The 13,308-nt window shown below is 37.7% G+C and overlaps 1 protein-coding gene across 2 annotated transcripts in view; it reads left to right on the forward strand.

Annotated features, from left to right (window-relative positions):
- The first annotated feature begins 1,467 nt into the window (after window positions 1-1,467).
- pdgfc (platelet derived growth factor c) overlaps window positions 1,468-13,308 on the forward strand; it is a 104,291-nt gene continuing 92,450 nt past the window's right edge. The window contains exons 1-2 of one of the 2 annotated variants that reach the window (XM_057850182.1): window positions 1,468-1,580; window positions 10,054-10,274. In XM_057850182.1, coding sequence (XP_057706165.1) covers window positions 10,160-10,274 — 115 coding nt within the window. In that variant the 5' untranslated portion in view covers window positions 1,468-1,580; window positions 10,054-10,159. Of the gene's footprint in view, window positions 1,581-9,813; window positions 10,275-13,308 lie in introns of those variants that run through there. The other variant, XM_057850183.1, reaches the window with a different exon arrangement.

A 13,308-nucleotide genomic window follows, 5' to 3' on the forward strand; every position in this document is an offset into this window, starting at 1 on the left:
GAGATTTTAAGCTTTGCAATGATGTATCACACATGCATATCGGACAATTTTGAAAGTTGGCCAAATTGGTGGTCTCAGAACGGAGCTTCAAGTCACCAGAGTGTTTTCCGCCATATATTTTTTGTAATACGTATTGTAACAACCTTACTATTAAGAACCAAATACCAATATCAAAATATGAAACAATTCGCAACAAATTAATAGTCATCCAATTAAGTAGTGATAAATGAATTAATTCCATCCATCCGTCCATTTTCTCCCGCTTAAAGTTATTACATAATTATTGTGCTATATTTTTTTAATTTATTATTTCATTTTTTTACTGTTGTTTTTATGTTAGCAAAAATTATGTTTGGTGAAAATGTGTCTATAAAAAAACAATATTAAAACAATCTTTAAAAGTAAATATTTATTTACATTTTGATAATTATATCTTTTATTGTGTATAATAGTGATAATTAAATATCCATTCTGAATGATTACATACAATGAATAAATACATTGAGCAAATCAAAAAACTTTTAAAATTATTCTTTTCAAATTTCAAGTACAAAATAAAAGAAGAAAACATTGAATTCTAAAATGTAAACAGATACAATACAGTTGAAATTTAACATTGTATCGTAATTGATATATATTGTTTAATTTTAATATATTAATGTATGCACATAATAAATAAATGACAAGTTCTAAACAAATGCATAAGAAAAGCATTTAAGACAAATATAGTAAACATGAATATTGCTTTTATTTTTTTTAATCATAATTAATTTTTTTCCCCATTTTTATTTATGCGTATGCCTTGTATGTTAAAATTTTCTCTTTACACCTGTATGTGAACCTCACACAATAACACACACACACACACACACACACACACACACACACACACACACACACACACACACACACACACACACACACAAACAAACAAAAACAATTACTCATAATGTAATTTTTAAATTATACATAATATTTCAAAAAGGAAGAATGGACTGAGCTCAATCAAAGAATACATTTTTGGGCATGTAAACCTACTGCAAAAAAAATCTCCAAAAATCAATGAAATTCCAATAATACATACATACGTGTGTTATTAAAGTTTTTCTTATCCTTTCATACTTAAAAAAAAATAAACCACATGACAGTCCCTTTGACGCCATTTCACCTGCTGTGAGGACAACTCTGCAGTGTGTCTATTTACTTTGATAGGACATGTCTCCCCCTTGTATATATTCCCATCAAAGTCTGCCCCCTCCGACCGTACATGACCCTCCCTAAAAAAAAGCCTGGCCTTGTTTCTAATTTGCTTTGTTTATTATACATCTTCGCATCAAAGCCCGGCACGTCTCGGCCGGACCACCGTGAAAGCACCAATCAAACCAGACAAAATAGTCCTGTAGACCAAACCTGAAGGGCTTCACCAATATGTATGTGAGTGTGTATGTGTAAAAGCGAGAGTGAGAGGGGGGATTCCACAATGTTGAAGTGCTGACATGTGTTTTGGGCCTTTGCGGGGATGGAATGTGATCCTGTACTGTAGACAAAGAGCTCAGCAGTCACTGGAAGAAGAAGAAAAGGTAGAGAGAAGAGTAACCTCTTCCAAATGTTTGAAATGACCGTAACATTCTTTGTCATTAGCATTGATTTTAAGTGCTAAGCCTTTCTATAGGTGCTTGAATACTAGTGTTGTACGGATACCGTATCGTACCGATACGGCACTAAAACCGAAATCGGGGAGTTCTCAGAAATTACGTGTCGCTGTAAAAAAGGAGCTCTTGTCATCCTTCCGAAGATGAGACGTCCTATAATTAGAGATGTCCCGATCACGTCATTTTCAAAGTATCGGAATCAGCAAAAACATATCGGCCATGCCTTTTTTTTAATATATATATATGTATATATATATATATATATTTTTTTTTTATTAAATCGTTTTCTAATTGTATTTAACGTTACAAACATAATATGTTACATATCCAGAGTCTTTAGTTTAGGCTTAAGGTAGGGTCATCAAATTTATCCCAATAACGGTGGTAATTAATTTTTTAAAAAATGTATCACGTTAAAATATTTAACGCAATTAATGCATGCGCTGCATGACCCACTCAAGCATTGTCGCGCTCCACCTGTAATGGCGCCGTTTTGCCTATATAGAGAGTTAAAAGGCAGCATAAAATGAGTAGAGTGAATTTTGGCAGCCTTTGGAGCCTTATTTTCATTGGCTAAAGCCTTACAATCCCTCTCCCTACGATTAGAAATATCATGGGAAGCAATGTGGGGAAGCAAGGTAGCAATTGATCTTTTTCTTAACACCTAATGTTATATCCCATCGCAGAGAAGATATATGAATTGGTAGCACTACGCAGAGTCATGGTTCCACTTGTCATGGTTCCACTTCCCATCAAGCATTTGGGCATGGCCTTCAGTATCATTTACTGAAAGCTCAACAAATACACAAGATGGCAATATTTAGTCACAATATACAAAGTCACAAGTCTTTCTATCCGTGGATCCCTCTCACAGAAAGAATGTTAATAATGTAAATGCCATCTTGACGATTTATTGTCATAATAAACAAATACAGTACTTATGTACTGTATGTTGAATGTATATATTCGTCCGAGTTTTATTCATTTTTTTCTTAATGCATTGCCAAAATGTATATGATCGGGAAAAATTATTGGGTATGATTGGAATTGAATCGGGAGCAAAAAAAAAGCAATCAGAAATATTGGGATCGGCAGATACACAAACTAAAACGATCGGATCGGGAGCAAAAAAACATGATCGGAACAACCCTACCTATAATCCTTTTCCTATGAATATGAATGAGGTTATTACTCGTCAACATCCTTTCCATTTGAAGCGGGAGGGATGGCACCGAACTAATGTACAATTACTGCCACCCTCCCGTTTCAAGTGGATTGGATTTCGATTAGTGATGAACTAACTGGTGGAAGGGCGCATCTTAGCCAGAAAAAGAAATGGGCCATGCCTTGAGTTGAGTTTTGTTAGGAAATTTCCCTAGTGTGTCTAGTCATTGTGATTACCCACTGATATCCCGTTGTGGCGTGCTCCTTGTGTGTTAACCGATCCGCTGCTTCTTGTGTCACCCACCTGTGCCTCATTGTCTTGTTACCCAATGTCTGTATCAGTGCTGTTTTCAATAACGAAAATTTAGTGGTACCTCGACATACGATCGCTTCGACACACGATCTTTTCAACATCCGACGTAAAATTTGACTCGCCATTTGTTTCTACATCCGACGACATGCTCGAAATACGACGACATGACAGCACCGCAGACGCACGTCAAATTTTCTTGTGAGAGAAATTAACACAGGTTTCAAAAAGGTTTGTACAGGTGGTCAAACAAGGAAAAAGGTGACACTTACCATTGAAATGAAGATGCAAATTATAGAAAAATATGAGCGTGGGATGCGTATCCGTGAACTGGCTCAACAATATATCTCCACAGTCCTCCTCCGACCACTGTTCGCCAGTCTTTATGAGTTAAGATAACAATTATTATGACATGGTATTTTTATTGCCAAAGAAATCACCAGCTTCGTCAGGTTTTTATCTTTTATTCAGAACTTATCCAACACAAAACGCCTCCTGATCGCCAAAGTTCACGGTGTTCTCAAGAAAACATCGAAAGCGAAAGTAAACTCTCAGCCGCTCCGCTCCCTCTCTCAGCCAAACGGTGCGTTCAGGTACAGAAAAAAACGTCCGCCGCATTAGAACCCGATTCATTACACTATTATAGGAATTATTGTTATTATATTATTATTATGATTTTTATTTATAATTTATTTGTTTTAGTATGTGTAATTGCCACTTGTAACAGTACCAGCAGTATTTAATAAGGATTTAGTTTGGGTTTTTGGGCTGTGGAACAAATTAATGGGATTATAATGTATTTTTATGGGAAAATCCTGCTCGACATACGACAATTTCGATTTGCAAACAGGTTCCTGGAACGAATTAACTTTGTATGTAGAGGTACCACTGTATTTCGTCAAGGAACAATTTTTTTCATGACGACGTCACGATGAGGCGCTGAAAACGTGTCTTGGGAGACTAAAACGTAATGAGGTGGATGCCAGTTGTCTTCTGTAGACACGAGAACGAAATGAAAATTCGCCATCGTTTCCATCATAAATTCAAAATCTGTGATATGTTGTTATTGTATGTGTAGTTAGAACGCATTTAACAGTGTTTGGTCGTGTCACTCATGCGACGTGCTGCACCCCCCACCCCCCCCCGAAACCCCCCTCACCACACACACGGTTACTCACCGGCCGGTGAGTAAGCCTGTGCCCATTCCAGGTTCCTTTGGTGAAACATGTGTCGGGGGCTGCTTGGTTAAGTTTTGCTTTCTTATCTTGGTTAGTTATGCTATTTTGCTTTAGCCTTCCAAGGTCTGTGCTGAGTGATCATCACACACTAAACTAACTTGTCACGTTAGCATAGTGTTAGCGTTAGCATAGTGTTTGTGTCAGCATTAGCATTTAGCGCGGTGACTCGGTGTCTTCTTATACTCTTGGAAAACATTTTACGTACAGTTCGTGTCGTGCAGGTGAGTTTAATTAATTGCAAATAATGTGTATGATAATATTCACGTTAAAATATTTGACACAATTAATGCATGCACGGAATGACCCATTCATGCGTTGCCTCAAACAGTTTGCAATGATGCTGTTTTAGCACATTAAGAGCGAAAAGGCAGAGAAATGCAAGTGGACACAAGCGTTCGTTGGGCCACGCCTTTTATTGGCTTAAGCTTTGGCAGCCACTACTAACAGTCATGGTTGCCCAACTTCCCATCATGCATTTGGGCGGAGAATAAGACGAATCTTTTTCACAACACACTTAATTGAACACAACGCAGAACATACTGTATACCATTTGCAGCCACCACTGACAGTCATGGTTGCCCAACTTCCCATCATGCATTTGGGCAGAACAGTTAAGTCGCTACAGTATCTTGTCTTGTACTCAAATTTATCTTTTAAGAACTACAAGTCTTTTTATCCGTGGATCACTTTAACAGAAAGAATGTTAATAAGGTTATTGCCATCTTGTGGATTTATTGTTATAATAAACAATTACAGTACCTATGTAGAGTATGTTGAATGTTTATGTCCGTCTTGTGTCTTATCGTTCCATTGCAACAATAATTTACAGACAAATATGGCATATTTTAGAGATGGTTTGAATTGCGATTAATTACGATTAATTAATTTTTCAGCTGTGATTAACTCGATTAAAAATTTTAATCGGTTGACAGCCCTAGTTTTAAACCCACCCCCGAATTGTGACAAAATATTATTTTTACCGCTGCCAATGACAGTGCTAGACGTCCAATCCGTTTGAAGTGGAGGGTTGAATGAACGAACGCTCTTTCCAAGTTGTCGTGTGAAAGCCTAAAATGTGTCGTTTATATTTTCATCTCCAATCAAGTGTCTAAACAACGCTAAGGTTAGGTAGTCCACCCACGGCGCCTCTTTGGATGAATCATGTTTTATTAGGGTTATGGAACACTGACAAAAAGTCAAAGAAAGTCATTAGCAGGCAAATATTTATGGAAGACAATGTCAACCCATTGATTAAACTGTCATGTTTGCTACTCGCACGCCAACAGCCAAGCCAAACCTAAATTCTAGGCAGCGTTGTTATATATTCAGACAAGACAAGACAAAAATGATTTGACTGGTTTTATGTACTTTTGTGTTTGTGTTCCCATAACAATGCATATCAACCAGCCCCTTGAGTCACCCGGCTGAGAGCGGAGTGGGAGGCTGCTACTGGTTTCGTGGCCCGGGTGTGTATGCACCCCCAGCACCCTTCTAAACCTCGCCTCTGGATCCTATGCATTTTAAATTATTTTCCTGTTTTAATCTACAGCAATTTTTTCTCTGTTGTGGATCTTTTAAATATGCAATACAAATAAAGTTGATTGATTGATTTACTAATTGATTGATTGATTAATTGATTGTCTGCACTTTTAACTCATTCACTCCCAGTCATTTTCACCGGTGCAACCCCCTTCGCTCCCGGCCGTTTTACTGGATTTTGAGTGATTTTGCAAGGCCCACAGAAAATTCTGTTCTATTGCTATATAAAAATTAGGGCTGTCAAACGATTAAAATTTTTAATCGAGTTAATTACAGCTTAAAAATGAATTAATCGTAATTAATCGCAATTCAAACCATCTATAAAATATGCCATATTTTTCTGTAAATTATTGTTGGAATGGAAAGATAAGACACAAGATGGATATATACATTCCACATACTGTACATTAGTACTGCATTTGTTTATAATAGGGCTGTCAAACGATTAAAATTTTTAATCGAGGTAATTACAGCTTAAAAATTAATTAATCGTAATTAATCGCAATTCAAACCATCTATAAAATATGCAATATTTTTCTGTAAATTATATATATATTCTGTAAAATAAATTGTTGGAATGGAAAGATAAGACACAAGATGGATATATGGTACAAAAGGACTGTAGTGGGCATTTGACTCTACTGTCATTTAAATCTGTCTATGCTGTCCTCACTCCGAAGCGTCTACTTTTTCCAAAGCTAGACAGCTAGTGAACGACGCCTTAATAATTAGACTTCTTCCTTTTTCATCTGATTTATTAATAAAATGGCCTCAAACCATTGTCCTCTTTAGACCGTCGTAAAACTACAAAAAAAAAGTACACAAGCATTGCATTAGCAACAACGTTAGCTTAGCACGCTATACAGGTTCACTAAACAAACAAAAAGCGTCTCATACAAAAAATATAACATTTCGCTTACTAACATAATATGTACATTCTTTACAACAACCATACTTACGGACAAATCTTGTCCAAGGATCATATAAGCACAACATTATCAGCCCGAGACGTTGTGCAGCCATAATGAACTGGAAAGAAAACAACAAACCATGTCCACAAGAGTTCGCTGTTGGACAGCACAAAAAGTCTTGCTGTAAAACTTACCAAAAGGCAGAATACTTTCTGAGCGGGACATGTGTGTTAATTGCGTCAAATATTTTAACGTGATTAATTTAAAAAATTAATTACCGCGCGTTAACGCGATAATTTTGACAGCCCTAGTTTATAATAACAATAAATCAACAAGATGGCTTTAACATTATTAACATTCTGTTAAAGCGATCCATGGATAGAAAGACTTGTAATTCTTAAAAGATAAATGTTAGTACAAGTTATAGAAATTTTATATTAATACCCTACTTAATGTTGTCGTTTTAATAAAATTTGTAAATTTTTCAATCAATAAATAAACTTGTAGCCCGCCATTGTTGATGTCAATAATTACACAATGCTCATGGGTGCTTAAGCCCATAAAATCAGTCGCACCCAAGCGCCAGCAGAGGGCGAAAAACCTCCAAAAAACAAAAGTAACAAGGTGGCATTGCACTGTGCTGTCTTTTTAATCTGTTTGAGCAGGGCATGTGCGTTAATTACGTCAAATATTTTAACGTGATTAATTTTTAAAAATTAATTAGCGCCCGTTAACGCGATAATTTTGCCAGCCCTAATAAAAATGGAACCCACCAAAAGAAAGATTAGACTCTCTTCTTTCAGCAGGAAAAAATGTTAGTTCATATCTTTTTCTATTCTTTAGAAATCAGCATTAGAAAATAGCTTAGTTTGAGCTCCCGATTTCTGATGAAAAAACAGCGAAATTGAGCTTTTTGTAAACGCATACATTTCAGACATAACTTTGACTTTAACACAGCTATTTTTTGCTTTAGTTACATCCCAAACATCTGAATAAAGTCTTCCTTTTACAAAATAACATAAACAACAAGACAAATAGAGCTTTTGATAGCAAAGTAATAATTTATTTACACATAACTAACTGAGAGATGACGCTGTTGTGGCCGCAACAGCCGGGGTAAACTTTTGCCTCATCGCCGCCTGTCTCATAAAGATGGATTTTTTTGAGTTTTTCTTATGTGGTGACCACTGCCTCGTGGCGGAGGTCGCCTGGGGAACTTGTGTTCCTGGGGGGAACTCGTTTGGCCGTGCACGCTTCCGGCTGAGTAGTGGGACACTGGTGGGTGTGGGGGACGCGAGCGGCCGAGCATGGCGGCGCGGGCTCTGCTCGGCGAGCAGCACAGACTCAACGGCATCGTCCGCTGCACTGGTGGTCCTGGTCGTTCTGCTCGGTCGTCCAGCGCCTCGCATCCCGGGCATCCTCCCGGTTGTTCTGCTCAGTCCGCCGCCTGGCATCCTGGACGTCCATTCGGTTGTCTTCCGCCGGCGCCCCGGCCGTGCGTCCCGGCCATTCGTTCCGTTGTATCAGGTTGCGGGTCTTACCAAATGCGCTACTCCCCTCCAGTGGCCAGTTTTATTGCTTTAAAATGGATTTTTAGCATTGTGCTTTGAAGCTAAGTTGAATCAGAACCTAGAGATGTCTCTTGTGAAAAAAACCCGTATACGTCTGTCTTTGGGACACTGAAACAATCAAAAATAGAACGTATTTATACGTTTTTGGGAGAAAATGGGTTAATATTGCCATAACGTGATGTTGTGAATAGTGGTGGAACCTCTGGGTACCTCCTGATAAGGTACGATTTGCAACACAAGGTTCACGATACTGATTATCTCACAATATGGCGACACAACAATTATCAATACCTGGGTCAGAATTCAATCAATCAATCAATCAATCAATCAATCAATCAATCAATCAATCAATCAATCAATCAATCAATCAATCAATCAATCAATCAATCAATCCCCTTTTTTTCAGGCTTCTATAAAATAAAAATGAATAAATACAAATAAATTAAAAGACACAATCACATATGTGGGGTGGCGTGGCTCAGTGGTAGAGTAATTGTCACCCAACCCGGAGGTTGTGGGTTCGATTCTTCACCCTGATGAACTCGTCTAAGTGTCCTTGAGCAAGACACTGAACCCCACGTTGCTCCTGGTGCTGCGTCACCAGTAGGTGGATGGTGAGATAGTGTAAAGCGCTTTGAGCGCCTTGAAAGGTGGAAAAGCGCTATATAAGTGTAACACCATTTACCACATAAAAAATGATGAATGTTGGAAAATATTCCGAATTTCTAGTTCACATTCCATCTGAAATCAATCTACGATATTGTACAATAACTATTAAAGAGAAAAACAAGATATTTGTACAAAGAAAAAAAAAAAACGTTTATTTTTTTTGCACTGTCAAGGACAGTCTGCCAAAAACTTTTGCCTTCCTCAAAGCCAAAGAGAACATTGCAGCCTAATATTTCTGTAAAGAAATGCAGCAACACTGTTATTGCAACATTTGTGTAAACAAATGAGTCTTTCTTTCTCATTACCTGCCACTGACAACACTAGACGTCAAATCCATTTAAACTGTAAGAACTGGCTTTGAATACTCATGCTTGACTGCCATTGACGGTTTGACTATGCTGTCAATGGCAGCCTATGGGCTAACAGACACTATTCTAGTGGAAAATCATTTGATAGAGTCTATTAGAAAGAATATTGTGTGATAAAACTCTTGAACATGCACATTTGGGGGGGGGGGGCTATTTCAAGGTTTTTAGCTTATCGCGGTATGTTCTGGTCCCCATCAACCGCGAAAAACGAGGGATCACTGTACTGTACTGTCACATTCCTAACGAGACGCTGTCGCTGGAGGTGAAAGTGCACTTTGTCCCCCAGCACTGCAATAGTTAACTTGCCCCTGGAGTTCCTCCCTCCTTTGGCTTTCCTCCTCCTCGTGTGCTCAAACTTTTTTTCTCTGCCCGGCACCTGTTGAGCGGCCAGTCTGGCACTCAGAACGAGAAAGAACATAACCACTCATACGGACTACTGCATAAATCCAAACACTGGAGATGAGGCTTTTTTACTTTTACGCATGCACCCAGCTTTAATCGCTGAAGTTCTGTTTTTATATTTCTATTTTAAACTGTTTCCCCACTTTGTTTAATTTTAAGAACATTTTCTTTTGATTTGACTATTTCTTTTGCAATTTTGCACCTTCCTCCGTGTGGATTGATGGTGAAGATTATGCGGATTCTAGCGCGCGTCCGTGCGCCGACGCAGCACTGGAGCCCCTGCTGATCCTCGAGCCTCGAACCCTTAGCCGCACCACCACTGCCAACTCATCCAAATGATCCCTCCATCATTCCTCATCTTTCTCGTGTCACTTTTGCAACCAAGTGGCTCGGAGACTCAAACAAGTCATGTCAGCAAGTTTCTCCCTCCAGGCGGCAAGGAACAAAACGGTCAGTTTGCGTCTCTTTGCATCTTACCAACACACACAAGTAGGGTATGATAAACAAGGGCGTAGGTTTGCATAGGGACGAGGTGGACATAACACTACCAACTTTTCAGGATGCTCAAATTGTCCCCACCAACTTTTAAGCAACCTTATTTGACTTATAGCGTTCAGTTATATAGGTAATTTAGATTGTCTTCCCATATGTTGTAATGATAGAATAGACCCTACCATTATTAAGTGAATTATTTTTTATTATATTCAGACTTAAATTGATCCCTTTTCACTTGTTGAATGTGCCAGTCTGTCCCCCCTCAAATGAACGTTTGGTTGGTGATGAGTTAAAGCCCCCCGTTCTGCCACAAAGACACACACACATACTCACACAGCCCCGACAGATTCATATCGACAACATGCCGCCTCCTCTGCCCCCTTAAGAGAGGAGGGATATTCGAAGGTTTATTTTTCAGCCAGCAGCAGCCACTGTAAGTCATGTAAAAAGTAGGTCTGTCAAAATTATCGCGTTAACAGGCGGTAATTAATTTTTTAAAATTAATCCCGTTAAAATATTTGACGCATTTAACGCACACGCCCCGCTCAGACAGATTAAAATGACAGCACAGTGTCATGTTTACTTGTTACTTGGGTTTTTTGGTGTTTTGTCGCCCTCTGCTGGCGCTTGGGTGCGACTGATTTTATGGGTTCCAGCACCATGAGCATTGTGTAATTATTGACATCAACAATGGCGAGCGACTAGTTTTTTTTTTTTTGATTGAAAATTTTTAGGGGTGTCAAACGATTAAAATTTTTAATCGAGTTAATTACAGCTTAAAAATTAAGTAATTGTAATTATTCGCAATTCAAACCATCTATAAAATATGCCATATTTTTCTGTAAATTATTGTTGGAATGGAAAGATAAGACACAAGATGGATATATACATTCAACATACGGTACATAAGTACTGTATTTCTTTATTATAAAAATAAATCAACAAGATGGCATTACCAATATTAACATTGTGTTAAAGCGATCCATGGATAGAAAGACTTGTAGTTCTTAAAAGATAAATTTTAGTACAAGTAATAGAAATTTTATATTAAAACCCCTCTTCATGTTTTCGTTTTAACAAAATTTGTAAAATTTTCAATCAAAAATAAACTAGTAGCCCGCCATTGTTGATGTCAATAATTACTTACACAATGCTCATGGGTGCTGAAGCCTATAAAATCAGTCGCACCCAAGCGCCAGCAGAGGGCGGCAAAACTCCGAAAAACACAACAAGTACAGCTATCACTGTGCTGTCATTTTAATCTGTTTGAGCAGGACATTTGTGCGTTAATTGCGTCAAATATTTTAACGGGATTAATTAAAACATTTAATTACCGCTCGTTAACACGATAATTTTGACAGCCCTACAAATTTTACAAATTTGATTAAAACGAAAACATTGAGGGGTTTTAATATAAAATTTCTATAACTTGAACTAACATTTATCTTTTAAGGACTACAAGTCTTTCTATCCATGGATCGCTTTAACAGAATGTTAATATTGTTAATGCCATATTGTTGATTTATTGTTATAATAAACAAATACAGTACTAATGTACAGTATGTTGAATGTATATATCCGTCTGGTGTCTTATCTTTCCATTCCAACAATAATTTACAGAAAAATATGGCATATTTTATAGATGGTTTGAACTGCGATTAATTACGATTAATTTTTAAGCTGTGATTACCTCGGTTAAATATTTTAATCGTTTGACAGCCCTAGTAAAAAGACATCAAGGTTGTGGAAGTGGGGAAAACACCACTAATTATGCTACTGAAAGTCTTACCTGCATCAGAGTTAGCAGAATATTAAACTTGCTAACCTGCAAAACTACTGCGGTCAGGCCAGCCTCCACAAGGAACAACCAAGTCAAGTCCCTTATTTGGAACATTTTTTGCATTATGTGCATTACGGTAATATCGTCCCTACCAATGTTGAGACCAAACCTAGGCCCTGGATGATAAGATATCAATATGGGTATATATCGCGATACTTTGCATCCTAACAGTTAGCGATATGCTTCCGCCAAGAATCGATATATCGTTTTAAAACTATGTCACTGTTTAATAAAGGAACCAACAGGTTTCAACCAAAAATTTCTGCTTGACCGAAATTGTTCACTGTTAGACATCCAATTCATTTTGACAGGGAGTCTACTGTAATTGTACATACAGTATAGAAAAGGAATTGACACGCAAATCTCGCTGTCTTTTACCACTTCATGGTTATTCCATCCAAAACAATGTGTTAGGGAAAGCCCACTTTTCCTCCGGAAATTCTGGTTGAGACATCACAACAATAATTGATGATCCTGCTTAGCTCTCTAACGGTGCGCTAGCTAATACATGTTAACACAAGGACATAACGGTACGGATAGCATGCTAGCAGACTGCAAAAATCTGCTGCTCATTCTAGATGTGACATCAACTTTTGATTGGAGATTTTTAACGTGGGCAGGGCAAAGGCAGCAGACAAAAGAAAGCTATTTCGGAACTACCTTTATTATTTAGCCTTTTTCATCAGTTTTTTCAATGGATTTGTGTAAAAAATTTGGTTCGCTCATTTTAAAAGTCAATTGCCGTAGTATTTCATAGCACCTTTAAGATTCATGACACTTTAATTGAATAGAGCTTAACATTGTATTGCTAATTTTTGTGGTATGCAAAAAAAAAAAAAAAAAAAATTAAGAACCATGCAGTACCAGTGTTGCCTACCGTAATTTCCTGAATATAACACGCACCCGTGTATAACGCGCACCCGAAATTTACCAGTAAAATCTAGTGAAAATTCTTGTACTCGTGTATATAGCGCACCCTAATTTTAGCACTAAAAATATGAATAATAGCACATTGGTAGGTCATGACACTGACTTGACAATACAGTGGGGCAAATAAGTATTTAGTCAACCACTAATTGTGCAAGTTCTCCCACTTGAAAATATTAAAGAGGCCTGTAATTGTCAAGATGGGTAAACCTCAACCATGAG

The sequence above is a fragment of the Corythoichthys intestinalis genome, chromosome 11 (genome assembly GCF_030265065.1).
Source record: "Corythoichthys intestinalis isolate RoL2023-P3 chromosome 11, ASM3026506v1, whole genome shotgun sequence".
Lineage (NCBI taxonomy): Eukaryota > Metazoa > Chordata > Actinopteri > Syngnathiformes > Syngnathidae > Corythoichthys > Corythoichthys intestinalis.